Raw genomic sequence first — 14,861 nt, 5'->3', positions numbered from 1 at the left:
AAATAATGAGGCTGTGTCATAAGGTCCAAAAGTGGCTGTGTCCTTAAAGGGAATGTGACGCTAGAAAAATTTTATTTTTTTTTAGTTAAACAATTAGTGTGTAGGTGATTAAACATTGTTGTAATTTTTTTTATTTTTTTCACGAGTCAGGAAATATTATAAATTAGATTCCTATTTATAATATTTCCCAGTGCTGGTCACTAGATGGAGCAATTCCCAAAATTGCAGCATTGCATGTGGTAAAGCAACCACATTGCTTTATGCTGCAAAATTTGGGAAAACTCACTCGCTCTAGTGAGCTCTCAGAATCCCCACCTCCTTTATCCTGGCTAGTGCCTGGAGAAACGAGGGGATTGAACGGTCAAACCTCCTACACTGTGTGTCGCCATTTTTTGAGCGAACACACAGTGTAGTAGGTTAACATACACTAGTAAACACACAGTAAAACACTTACATACACAGAAATAACTTACCTGCTCCAGCCGCCGCCGCTCCCTCCGCTCCGTCTGCTACCGCCGCTCCAAGTGCACAAGTCCGGAAGCCGCGACCGAAAGTAGTAATCTTACTGTCCGGCCGCGACTTCCGGTCCACAGGAAAATGGCGCCGGACGTCGCACATTTCAACTTGGACTGTGTGGGAGTGGCGCATGCGCCGTTCCCACACAGACGGCGTACACCATAGTGGATGGAACGGGCCCCGTTCGCATTCACTATGGGACTGTAGCTGCCGTATTCCATGTCTGTATGTGTCGTTAATCGACACATACAGAAATGGAAAAAAAAATGGCAGCCCCCATAGGGAAAAAGTTAAAAAATAAAAAAAAGTGAAACACAAACACACAAATAAATATAAAACTTTTTAATAAAACACTAAAATCAAACTGATGTAACATTTTTTTTTTGTGACACTGTTCCTTTAAGGGGTTAAATTAATCTCACAAAGTGACACATCGGATTTTAAAACAATGGGTCTGTGTTTACAAGGCCATAATTTGCTGAGTCACCAAGGGGTTATTGTATATGAATAACCTGGTGAGTTAAAAATATTTTTTTTCCCTCCTATAGCTTTTCCCACATTCCAAACAAGAATACAGGATTTTTTGATGCAATTTTTTTGATGTGTTGTAACATTTTATTTCCATGTAAAACATTTTCCATATATAGAACATCAAAATGTCTTCTCCCCTCTGTGAGTTTTCTCATGTTTAACAAGACTTCGTTTATGTGCAAAACTTTTCCCACATTCTGAACATGAATATGGCTTATCTCCTGTGTGACTTCTCTGATGTGAAACAAGATATAATTTTTGTGTAAAACATTTCCCACAATCTGAACATGAATATGGCTTCACTCCTGTGTGAATTCTCTCATGTGTAACAAGACTTGATTTAGCTGTAAAACATTTTCCACATTCTGAACATGAATATGGCTTCTCTCCTGTGTGAATTCTCTCATGTTTAACAAGACCTGATTTATCTGAAAGACATTTCCCACATTCTGAACATGAATACAGCTTCTCTCCTGTGTGAATTCTCTCATGTTTAACAAGACCTGATTTATCTGCAAAACATTTCCCAAATTCTGAACATGAATATGGTTTTACTCCTGTGTGAATTCTCACATGTGAAGTAAGATGTGCTTTAATTCTAAAGCACTTCCCACATTCTGAACATGAATACGGCTTCACTCCTGTGTGAATTCCCTCATGTATAACAAGACTTGATTTTACTGTAAAACATTTCCCACATTCTGAACATGAATACGGATTTTCTCCTGTGTGAGTTCTCTTATGTGTAACAAGATATGATTTGCGTGTAAAATATTTCCCACATTCTGAACATGAATACGGCGTCACTCCTGTGTGAATTCTCTCATGTTTAACAAGACTTGATTTTACTGTAAAACATTTTCCACATTCTGAACATGAATACGGCTTTTCTCCTGTGTGAATTCTCTCATGTTTAACAAGACTTGATTTATCTCTAAAACATTTCCCACATTCTGAACATGAATGTGCATTTTCCCCTGTGTGACTTCTCTCATGTAAAGTAAGATGTCTTTTATCTCTAAAGCACTTCCCACATTCTGAACATGAATACGGCTTTTCTCCCGTGTGACTTCTCTGATGTATAACAAGTTTTGATTTTACTGTAAAACATTTCCCACATTCTGAACATGAATATGGATTCTCTCCTGTGTGAGTTCTCACATGTGAAGTAAGATGTCCTTTAGCTCTAAAGCACTTCCCACATTCTGAACATGAATACGGCTTTTCTCCCGTGTGACTTCTCATATGTATAACAAGTTTTGATTTTACTGTAAAACATTTCCCACATTCTGAACATGAATATGGTTTCTCTTCTGTGTGAATTCTCACATGTGAAGTAAGATGTGCTTTAATTCTAAAGCACTTCCCACATTCTGAACATGAATACGGCTTCACTCCTGTGTGAATTCCCTCATGTGTAACAAGATATGATTTGCGTGTAAAATATTTCCCACATTCTGAACATGAATACGGCTTCTCTCCTGTGTGAATTCTTCTGTGCTTATAAAGACCTGAAATTTTTGTGAACTGTTTACCACATTGAAACCTTTTACCCCCTTCCTGAGCTGCGCATGTGGTAACCATCTGTGATTGGTCAGGAGAAGGTTCCTCATGATTAGGGGAATTATATGATAGATCTTTATTGTGAAGTCCTGGATGTACATTAAGGGCAATGTGGTTTTCTCCTGAAGACTGTGGCTTGATATCTTCATCTTCTACTTCATAATTTATCAAAAACATTACGTTTCCCTCAGAGTTCTTACTGGCATCTTCTGTTAGGATTAAAAATTAATTTTGTGATTTTTAGATTTTTCAAACCAGAAAGTAGACAACTTTATGACATATTAGGCTGCATGCAGGTTTTTTTTTTTATATAGTCAATCAGAAGTGGATCCAGCAGGAAGGAAAGGTTTGAGCCATTCCTTTCAAAACCAGCACTGGCTTTGGCTCAAAAAAATTCACCAAATACTGCCACAGAAATTGAATTGCCTAATTCCAGCCTTATAAATCTTTCAAAAACACTTTAAATGGACAATAATTTTTAATGAAAAACTTGTGTTAATCTAATAGTATACCTGATATCTAGCAATTTTGCTACTTGCGCTCTTTAAAAAATGTCTGCATTATCCTTGCAAAGTCTGTATAAAGTAACTGCCACTAGGTGACTCCTTTTCTATAACTTGTTGTCGACCTGTGGTTGTTCTACAAATTCAGTCCCGTGTTACAGAGAACAGTAGACATGCAGAAAATGGGGATGCCTCTCTCTGCTAAAGCTCCCTGTACTCATAGCCTAGCTGAACTCGCTCATGTATTCCTTGCAGTAGCGGTTTGCATCTGTCTGCTTTGTTAAAGATTTTTTCTGAATTTCCAGCATCTGACTCCGATGTGCACTTTGCCCTAGATATCTAATGTTTGCTGCAAGTATTTCTCAATAATAACTAAAAAGCTGCATGTACAGAGTTCTCACACTAAAAATTTGTATTTTGCAGAGAATTGCAGGAACTCGTGGCATTATGCCATGACTTTATAAAAAATTGCGGAAATTTAAACAGTTTTGCTTTTATTTGCAAGAATATTCAAAGCACTGAAATGCAGGTACGATATCATAACATTGTCGGGTACTGAGGAGCATGACTATTTTGAGCTATTGATGGCCTATCCTGAGGATAGGCCATCAATTTTTAAGGGCTGGACAACCGTTTAACAAACCTCCCATTTCACTTTCTAAATTCATTATTACTTACCTGTGTTAACATCTTCTGGAATTTCCTCCTCCACTCCACTCTTTTACGGTTGATCGCCGATCACCCATTCTTCTGCATCACCCTCCGCTTTCATATTAGTCAGATCATCCCCCTGATTTCACATATGTAACAAGTACAATACAGCAGAGTGTGTGAAGAATCTAACAGATCAACATAAGAAACCACCAAAATCTATGACCACATCTATGACCACAGGACCAAAAAGGTCCACACACCCCTATATAGTTCTGGTATAGAACTCAGCTTCATCTACCTGATGATTCTCTGGGACATTGTGATTTTCCTCTGGACAATCCTGGGAATACAGAGGACAGGGACATCTCTCCTACTGGATCCATCTGTAGGAATCACAAAGTGACTAAGTCCATGACTACTGTATATATATATCAGACACTTCCCTCAACACTTCCATGCTTATTAATCAGAGCCGAAATGACAATGTTGTGCTTCTCACCAACAGCGCCGCGGTCCCAGTGCTTTGTATGCCGCAGGCCTATTGTATCGTCCGCGATCGCAGACCTCAGATTTCTATAATCATGCAGATGTCTTCCTCCCCAGAGATGCCAGCACATGCGGCCGTCCTGTCCTGCAGTAACCACTGGGGTGTGCACAAGCTCATTTCTGGCCTTAATGGGCCAGAGAACACACATGTTTTAGATTGACTGATTGCTCCCATGGTCACCATGGACTATAAGAAGGGCCCTGCCCATTCCTTCATTGCCTGAGCGTTGTTGTATTACCCGTGTTAGTCTTTGCAAATGGTCCCTTAGTGTTTTCCAGTTCCCAGTTTTCCTGTTCATGCTACCTGTATCCCGTGCTACCTTGTTCCTGTGCCGTAGAAAGTTGGAGTCGTGTTGTGTCGTATACTACGCCTGCTGTATTTTGCCACGCCTGGTGTCTTCCTGCTGCCAAGGTCCCATCAGAGCTTGCCATCGCTACTGTCTGTATTGCCACAGGTACCCTTATTCGAACAATTGACTTTGCCTTGGTATCCCGTTTGGCCAGAAGCTATCCCGCTACGGCAGGACGGCCCAGTGGGTCCACACCCATCATGACAGTAAGCTCAGGCGATGGACCCGCTGGTCAACCCAAGACCATGACGACGTCACAAGTGATGTGAGCGGATATGCTAGACCTCCGGTCTCGACAGGACCAACTCCTCCAGGCGTTGAACATTATTGCACATCGGCTGGATGTGCAAGCTGCAGTTTCCCCAGCACCTGCTCCTATTGCCTCTGCTGTTTCTCCTACTACACCTCCGGGCAGTACTACATGCCCCAGTTGTAGAATGGAATTCTGGAGAGGTTCTCCAGTGGGGTCCAAGTGCCTCAACCGCTGCCTGGGGCACATCCATCTGGCCCAGCCTCCCCAGCCTCAGTCATTGGCAGGATTGCCTTCTCACTATTCAGTTTGCGGATGTTTTTAGCAAGAAGGAGGCGGAGACTCTACCCCCACACCGGGTGTATGGTTGCCCAATTGAACTGGTTCCTGACACATCCCTTCCCCGTGGAAGGGTATACCCTCTCTCCTTGCCAATCAGTCTATGTCTGCCTATATTAAGTAGAATTTGGAGAGGGGCTTCATACGAAAATCCTTCTCCCCGGCCGGGTTCTTCTTTATCAAAAAGGACGGATCTCTTCGACCCTGCATCGACTAACGGGGTCTCAACCAGATCAAAATAGATATCCATTGCCAGTGATTTCTGAGCTTTTTGACCGCATACGAGGAGCCAAAATTTTTTCTAAACTAGACCTGCGTGGGGCTTACAACCTAGTCCGGATTCGCCATGGTGACGAATGGAAGACGGCATTTAACACCCGAGACGGGCACTATGAATACCTGGTGACGCCCTTCGGTCTGTGTAACGCTCCCATAGTCTTCCAAGAATTTATTAATTACATCTTCCGTGACCTCCTCTATGTCTGTGTTGTGGTCTATCTTGATGACATCTTACATTTTTATCCAGACCCGACGACTCATCAGAGACATGTCCGTCAAGTTTTGCTGAGATTAAGGGAGAATCGCCTGTATGCCAAGTTGAGGAAGTGCGTGTTTGAGAGAAATGCTCTACCCTTCCTGGGCTACATCATCTCGGATAAAGGCCTCAAGATGGATCCTGAGAAGGTAAAGGCCGTCCTGGAATGACCACATCCTCAAGGCTTAAAGGGAACCTGTCACCAGCATTTCACCTATTAAACCGACTATACCTGGTGGTAGTGGGTGAAAAATCATTTCTATATAACCTATAATTATCTTCTTAGTCGGCTCTGTAGCTTTAGTATTTAGCTTTTTAGTGTTCCCACACAGTATGCTAATGAGCAGAAAAGAGTCAGATCTTCATTTGAAAAGAGTCAAATCTTCGTTTGGAAAGAGTCATATCTTCATTCCTCAAGTCTTTCCGAGTTTACCCCGCCTCCTTACTTTTGATTGACAGCTCCTCGCCTTCCCCCAGCACACAAAATCCTGCGCTTGTGCATTGATGTCCTCTTTTGGTGTGCGCGCACAAAGGGACACCGCATAATTACGATAAAAGGCGCAAAACGTTTGCAGACCGTTATTTACAGTTGGAAGAGGAGTTTAGGAGCGGGGATAACGGCAATGAACTTTTTATAGCAGCGGCCAGTGAGGGAGAAGTAAAGTTCAATAGGTGAAATGCTGGTGACAGGTTCCCTTTAAGGTCCATACAGCGTTTCCTGGGATTCGCCAATTTCTACCTGCAGTTCATCCCAAACTTCTCACTGGCAGCTCCCATCTCCACCCTCACCAAAAAAGGCATGAACACCAAGGTGTGGACTCCAGTAGCGGAATCCGCATTTAATAGCCTGAAGAGTGCCTTCACGTCAGCCTCTACCTTCCATCATCCTGATGCATCTAAACAGTTTTGTTACTCTAAACTTTCTCTTCTGCAGAGCGCAACTACTCGATTGGGGATCGGGAGATACTGGCCATCAAATTGGCCCTGGAGGAGTGGAGACATCTACTAGAGGGTGCAGTCCATCCCATCCTGATATTTACTGACCACAAGAACCTCACCTATCTCCAGACGGCCCAATGACTGAACCCCCGTCAAGCCAGGTGGTCGCTGTTCTTTGCCAGGTTCCAGTTTGAGCTCCAGTATCGCCCTGCCGATAAGAATGTGAAGGCCGATGCCTTGGAATTCATTCGAGATAGAGGACAACATGGAGTCTCCACAAACCATCATTGATCCGTCCTGCATTATCTCTGTCAATCCTTTGCAAGTAAGAGACAACCCTCCGGGGAGGACTTTTGAGCGCTTGGCAGACAGAAGAAGAATCCTTCGCTGGGGACACAGTTCTAGACTGGCGGGTCACGTGGGTGTCCGTAAAACCCGAGACCTGATTGCCAGTCATTTCTGGTGGCCCACGCTGCCCAAAGACATCATGGACTTTGTCTCGTCCTGCATGGTGCGCGCGGCTAACAAGGTTGCTCACTCCAAGTCTGCTGGCCTGCTCCAGCCACTGCCTGTGCCCAATGCTCCCTGGCAGCATATAGCAATGGACTTTGTTACGGACCTGCCTCCCTCTACTGGATGCAGTGCGGTCAGGGTGGTTGTGGACCGATTCTCGAAGATGGCTCATTTAGTTCCGCTGACCGGTATACCTTCTGCCTTTCGACTGGCCGACGTCTTCATCCAACACATCTTCCGCCTGCATGGCTTACCTCTGCATATCGTGTCGGATCAGGGGCTTCAGTTCACCTCGAAATTTTGGAGAACCCTCTGCAAACTCCTTGATGTAAAGTTGAACTTTTCCTCAGCCTACGATGCCCAGTCCAATGGCCAAGTCGAGAGGATCAAACCAAATCATGGAGAACTATCTACGACACTTCATCTCCAGGCAGCATGATGACTGGGTGCAGCTTCTTCCTTGGCCCGAGTTCTCCTATAACAACCACACAAGTGAGTCTACCGCTTCTACACCGTTCTTTAATGTCTACAGTCAACATCCACGAATTCCTCTCCCTGTGTCAGCTACGTTCGAGGTGCCTACAGCTGACTCTGCATTCAGGGACTTCCTAAAAATCTGTCAGCAAACCTGATCCTTTACTCTGCTGGCGGTCAGCCGAATGAAGCGAAAGGCAGACACAAGGAGAAGAGAGCCTCACCAATTTCTTCTGGGTACCAAGGTCTGGCTGTCCTCATGCAATATCCGGCTGAGGGTGCCGTCGTGCAAATTCGCTCCCAGGTTCCTCGGACCCTTTGAGATCCTCCAGCGGATCAACCCGGTCTCTTATAAGCTTTGGCTGTCCGATATCCTACCCTCAGAATCCCCAACTCCTTTCACGTGTCTCTTCTGAAGCCTGTGGTCCTGAACCGCTACTCTAAGACTCTTAGCCCTGCAGTTGCCCCCAGCGGTTCTGCCGATGTATTTCGGGTAAAGGAGATCTTGGACTTCAAGACGAAAAGCCTTTTACTTGGTGTATTGGAAGGGGTTTGGTCTAGAAGAGAGGTCCTGGGAGTCAGAGGAGAACCGAAACGTCTTCCCTCATTAAGAAGTTCCTCTCAACTTTCTGGCCCCAAGAAGAGGGGGCAAACTGTAATGTCCGCGGTCGCAGACTCCTATCATCCTGCAGATGTCTTCCTCCCTAGAGATGCCAGCACATGCGGCCATCCTGTCCTGCAGTGACCACTGGGGTGCGCACTCGATCTAATTCCCGGCCTTAATGGGCCAGAGCACACACATTTTTGATTGACTGATTGCTCCCATGATCACCCTGGATTAGAAGAAGGGCCCTGCCCCTTCCTTCATTGCCTGAGCTTTGTTGTGTTACCCCTGTTAGACTGCCTTCTACTCCACCATAGTATTCAATTGCATTTGTCTCCTAAGGATGTGAATACACCTGAAATCGCCAGCACACATGGGTCCTATTATTAGAGCCCCGTGCCAACCAAAAGAGTACCAGATTGTTGACCAGGAACAATACTCCCTGCTTATATGGGAAGTCAAAATTTACGAGAGGGAACCCACGGTCAGACAAAGTACCTGTAAGGAAAGCAACTACTCCAAGATTCCTCTCTACAAGGGATGGAAAACCACTGAGGTGTTGGAGGAAGCACTATAGTTATATACCTCCAAGTTTAATTTCCCTGGTGCGTTGAGTCTATGAGAAGTACTACACTATGCTCCTCCATATACACATTGATCATCCATAACATTAAAACCACTGACAGGTGAAGTGAAGAACATTGATGATCTCGTGACAATGGCGCCTGACAAAGGGGGGATATTAGACAGGAAGTGAATAGTCAGTTCATTAAGTTAATGTGTTTGAAACATGGAGAAGTATAAAATTACAAAAGGACAAATTGGTCAGAGTATCCCCAAAAACTGCCAGTCTTGTGGGGCGTACCTACCAAAAGTGCTCCAAAGAAGGACAACCGATGTACCGGCAACAGGGTGATTGGAGGTCAAGACTCAATGTGCGTGAGGAGCTCATCTGGTCCCAACCCACGGAAGGGTTATGTACGACAAATTACTGTAAGGACTCGTTTACACGAGCGTGATATACGTCCGTGCGACGCGCGTGTTTTTCACGCGTGTCGTACGGACCTATATAAAAGTCTATGGGGGCATGCAGACAGTCCGTCAGTTTTGCTCAGCGTGAGTCCGCTGAAAAAAAACTCACGACATGTCCTAAATTTGTGCGCTGTTCGCGCATCACGCACCCATTGAGGGCAATGGGTGCGTGAAAATCATGCGCACCACACGGAAGCACTTCCGTGGGATGCACGTGATTCGCGCAACAGCAGTCAAAAGTATGTTTGCAAACAGAAAACACCACGTGCTTTTCTGTTGACAAAACATCCAAACGGAGTGTCATCATGATGGCGGCTGCGCGAAAATCACGCAGCCGCGCATCATAAAGGGCTGACACACGGAGATGGTAAGTGCCTTTTGTGCATGCAAAACGCAGCATTTTTTGCGTGCGCAAAACGCACACGCTCGTGTAAACCAGGCCTAAAAGTCACTGCTGGCTATAATAGAAAGGTGTCTGTACACGCAGAGCATCACAGCTTACTGCGTATGGGCTGTGTAGCCGCAGACCAGTCAGGGCGCCCATGCTGACCCCTGTCCACCACCAAAAGTGGCTACAATAGGCAGTATCAGAACTGGGCAATAGAACGTGACGTGGTCCGATAAATCCTGTTTTCTTTTACATCATGTGGACGGCCGGGTTATGTCACTTACCTGTGGAAGAGATGGCAGCAGGATGCATTATGGGAAGAGAAGCCGGCAGAGGCAGTGTGATGATCTGGGCAATGTTCTGTTGGTCCCAGAATTCATGTAAATGTGACACGTAGCACCTACCTAAACATTGTTGCAGACAAGTAACCGTTATGGCAGCGGTATCCCTAACGGCAGTGCCCTCTTTCAGGAGGATAATGCCCCCTGACAAAATGCAAATATTGATCAGGAATGGTTCAAGGAGTTGACTTGGCTCCAAATACCCCAGATCTCAATCCGATCGATTATCTGTGGGATGGCCTGGAGAACAAGTCCGATTCATGGAGCCCGCACCTCACAATTTACAGGACTTGAAAGATCTGCTGCTAACGTCTTGTGCCAGACCTCATGGAGATGTCACATCTCCATGGGTCAGAGCTGTTTTGGCAGCCTGAGGGCGACCTACACAATCTTAGGCAGGTGGTTTTAATGTTATGGCTGATCAGGCTAGACAGAGAGAGACATTTTACATAGTTAGTGGGTTAAACAAGGTCTAAGTCCATCAAGTTTAAACTTTTTAGACTGACAAATCCCAATTCATCCAGAGGATGACAAAAAATACTTTATAGAGGACTTGCCGGCTCTGCTCACACGTCTATTTTAGTGCATAATTGTATTCCCCGTGAATCAACAATTCTGTAGCATTTTTTCTCAGAACTATGCACCATGCCGTTCCTGTTATTCCTACTGGAAATGTAAGATTAAATTCAGAAAAGCGTGTTACCATTCCCTTTGGGAAATAGTCTGATATTGTCAGCACTGATTGGACATTGTCAGACTATATGGACACGCCCCCAGATGGTAACACACTAGATGTCAAATCATTCATACATTTCTAGGAGGAATAACAGAGGAACAGCACAATAAAAAGTTCTAAGAAAAGGTGATGTATAATTATTAAATTATGGGATATGCAACTATTTAATTTACACAACGAATCCCAGTAGATCCAGAGGAAGGTAAAAAACAATCTTTACACGACAAAGACCCAATTCTACATAAAGTACAAAATACCTCCCTGCCCCGGCTGACAATCGAACAGATCCCTATTCTACATTACTACCACTGACCCTGTGTATTGTGTCTTAGGGTATGTGCACACACACTAATTACGTCCGTAATTGATGGACGTATTTCGGCTGCAAGTACCGGACCGAACACAGTGCAGGGAGCCGGGCTCCTAGCATCATACTTATGTACGATGCTAGGAGTCCCTGCCTCTCTGCAGGACAACTGTCCCGTACTGTAATCATGTTTTCAGTACGAGACAGTTGTCCGGCAGCGAGGCAGGGACTCCTAGCATCGCACATAAGTATGATGCTAGGAGTCCGGCTCCCTGCACTGTGTTCGGTCCGGTACTCGCGGCCGAAATACGTCCGTCAATTACGGACGTAATTAGTGTGTGTGCACATACCCTTACAAAGAAGATATTCAAGCCTTTGTTATATCTGGACATGATTGTCATGTCTGCTGTTCCCACATCAGTCGCAGATCAGTCGCTGGTTATATAAGACTATGTTCACACATGGAAAAATGGTGGCAGAAATTTCTGTGATTGTCCAACTCATCTGATTGTGGTTAGTAAAAGTTCATGTACCTGCTGCAGAAAGAACAACATTCAGTTATATAGAAACTTCTACTACAAATCTGTGACCATTCTCTAGTGCAGCACTGCAGCAAAGCAAGGAACGTGTGATCGGAGATCAGGAATCACATGTCTGTGTATACTGGACATGATGAAATTAACACTTCAACAAAAAAATGTATATATAAATTATATATCTATATCTCACCTTGTGATGAGCGCGGCCAGTAGTTCTCCATCATGACCTCCTCGTACAGATCCTTGTGTCCTTCTAGATACTCCCACTCCTCCATGGAGAAATAGACAGTGACATCCTGACACCTTATAGGAACCTGACACACACAATGATACAGTCATTACCCAGACACCAACAGTGCTGTTACTGTAGAATTTCCCAGAATTCCCTGCAGTGTCACCTCTCCAGTCAGCAGCTCAGTCATCTTGTAGATAAGTTCTAAGATCTTCTTCTCATGTATCCGGGAGTGAGGGGGAGGCTCTGTGATGGGGCTCTGACTACTGCTCCATCCTCCTGACTCATGGATGATGGGAGTCGTACAGTCACCCGATGTCTTCTTCACTATTGTGTACTCCTGTGTATGGAGAGAGACACTTAGAGAACTGAACACAGTATTCCCCCCTCAGTAGAAAGAGGGAGATTGTGACCCGCTGTATAGAGCTCTAGTGACCCCACATCTGTAATACTGGAGACCTCACCTACAAAAAGACATTGAGAAAATAGAACGAGGCCAAAACTAAAAAGGAAATAATATTGAGGGCATCAAGCTGGACCATGTGCTCTCCTCCTGCCGTCATCTTGTATGTTTCTATATAGTCATCCTGATCCTCCTGGTTCCTTGTCATTCTCATTGCGCTACATTACTATTGCTGCATTGGTGACATGACACATAACTGACCATATTGGTGGCTGATCTTCAGCTTCTTGACGTCACTTGGAAGGTCTGGACGTTGTTATACAGGACACTGGATTATTCCTATTATGTATTGTCCCTTCCCTATGTGGGACTTGTTCTATAATGTAGAAAAGTTTACCTCTCCGCTCAACAGGTAAATGATCTCCAAGGTGAAGTCTAATATTCTTCTGCTCATCTCATTCTTGTCCTTGTCCATCCTTGGTGGGTCATTCAGAAGGAACGTTGTGGAGGAGAAGATGAGATAACTGGAGGATCTAGTACTGCAGACGTCTTTATGAAGAAAGGAGAAGATGGAAATCATACAGGGGACAACATCATGTGTGACATACAGAACCTCACTTATTCATCATTGAGAGAAACATCTTCTCAGAGCCGTCACCACATGGAATAAAGGGGTATTCCCAACACGGACATTTCTCCCCGGGATATGCCAGAAATGTCTGATAGATGCGGCTCCACCTCTGGCCGTGCTCGGCTGTTTCTGGAACTCCGATACAAGTGAATGGAGAGAGTCGTGCACATGTGTGGTCACCTCTCCATTCATTCTCCACCTGGATGTAGTCATCACCTCCCCCGTTTTCCACACAGAGATGGAACCCCATATATCAGACACTTGCAACATATCTCTCAGGTGAGAAGAGTAAAATGAAGGCATCCCCCCCCCAGGCAATGAAGACCTGACTCCTGACAACCTGACACATGGTGGATACTGGGGAGACATTGCTGACATCTCACAAGACGTGGTGCACACTATGCAGTCAGTGTTTGATATAAACTGTGAGGTTCTGCAGCAGCTGAGGTCACATTATATATAAAGGAAACATGCAGTGTGATTTCTTATCATCATGTTATAGCGCAGGTGGAGCGGAGCAGAGTGATACATTGTTTTGTGGGATAAGATTCTGTATAAACTTGTATTTTACTAATTTAACCCCTTCCTGCACAGAACATTTACCGCTCAGGAGTTGTTCACAGGCTATAGGGAAGTCCGGACACCTGCTGCAAAGGCTGGAGATCTGAGAGAACTACGATTATAACCGTTTCACCCCTTCGATGCTGCGGTCAATAGTGACTGAGGCATCTAAGTGTTTGGGGGGGGGGGGGGGCTCCTCTGTAAGTTCATCCTCGCCTCGAGGTTGTGGACTAATGATGAGTTATCAATTTCAATTGTCTAGAGAGGAAAAAATAGCTTGACCATACAAAATGTTTTATTATGGATTTTTTTTAAACTATAAATAATTGTTATCACCCCAAAAATAATGACCGGACTTATGAATTACGATGTTTTACGACTTCTTTCAGCGTGAAGTTTAAGGAGTTTAGAAACATTATTGTAAAGTGTCTTCCCATTTGCGGTCAGGACCGGATGACATTATTCGGGATGGTGTAAGAATTATTGCAGAGAGACCCCAACTCGAGGACAACGTCTCCCCCGAGTTTATGTGAGGGTGAAATACGGGGTCAGACTTGTCTCACCACTGAAGGTTATTTCCACCGTGGCCATAAAAAGCCGATCCTGGAATTATAACAAAGCTACAAATAGTTCTTCATCTTGTACAGATAACGGGGTCACTAGTAAGACAGATATAGATTATACACATCACGTCATTTATCTCATCCGCTCTATACCAATGTCAGGTCAATATGTCGGTTGTACAACATTAATGGTGCGAATACATAAACCTCTTCTAGACCGTACCAAGAAAGTCGCCAGTAATCCATCAGTCATGTCCAAACACGGCCATCCCCATGACAACACTGAATGTCATGGTGCGGGAGAGAAGTATGGGGAAGGTTTACAGAATGGGCGATTTTACGAAAAAAACAAATCTAGATTATTTTCAACCCTATAGACGATTTTCGATTTTAATCTCGATTTTATTATTTTTAGGAGTAATTAACCCCTTAGTGACCAGCCTATTTTTTGCCTTCATTACCAAGCTAGTTTTTACGTTTTTAAACCGTCTCATTCAATGAGCTATAACTTTTTTATTTTTGCGTCGACATAGCTGTGTAAGATCTTGTTTTCTGCGGGACAAGTTGCATTTTTTAATAGCACCATTTTGGGTTACATATAATTTATTAACGTTTATTAATATTTTTTAAGGGGGGACGAAAAATCAACAGCAATTTCGCCACTCTTTTTTGTGTCCTAAATTTAGACCGTTTACCGTATTGTATAAATAACACAATAACTTTATTCAGCGGGTTGTTACGATTGCAACGATACCAAATTTATATACAATCGAAGAAAGGAACTGCAGCACTCAAGTTAATCTAAAGAAGT

General features: G+C 44.1%; 1 protein-coding gene across 1 annotated transcript in view; it reads right to left on the bottom strand.

Annotated features, from left to right (window-relative positions):
- Positions 1 to 843: 843 nt before the first annotated feature.
- LOC142673162 (uncharacterized) overlaps positions 844 to 14,861 on the bottom strand; it is a 100,628-nt gene continuing 86,610 nt past the window's right edge. Inside the window, exons 15-18 of the mRNA XM_075847173.1 lie at positions 12,693 to 12,844; positions 12,059 to 12,232; positions 11,851 to 11,974; positions 844 to 2,819 (exon numbers count right to left, since the gene is read on the bottom strand). Coding sequence (XP_075703288.1) covers positions 1,168 to 2,819; positions 11,851 to 11,974; positions 12,059 to 12,232; positions 12,693 to 12,770 — 2,028 coding nt within the window. The 5' untranslated portion in view covers positions 12,771 to 12,844 and the 3' untranslated portion in view covers positions 844 to 1,167. The remainder of the gene's footprint in view (positions 2,820 to 11,850; positions 11,975 to 12,058; positions 12,233 to 12,692; positions 12,845 to 14,861) is intronic.

The sequence above is a fragment of the Rhinoderma darwinii genome (genome assembly GCF_050947455.1).
Source record: "Rhinoderma darwinii isolate aRhiDar2 chromosome 1 unlocalized genomic scaffold, aRhiDar2.hap1 SUPER_1_unloc_3, whole genome shotgun sequence".
NCBI lineage: Eukaryota > Metazoa > Chordata > Amphibia > Anura > Rhinodermatidae > Rhinoderma > Rhinoderma darwinii.
This window is presented reverse-complemented; position numbering and strand designations above follow the sequence as displayed.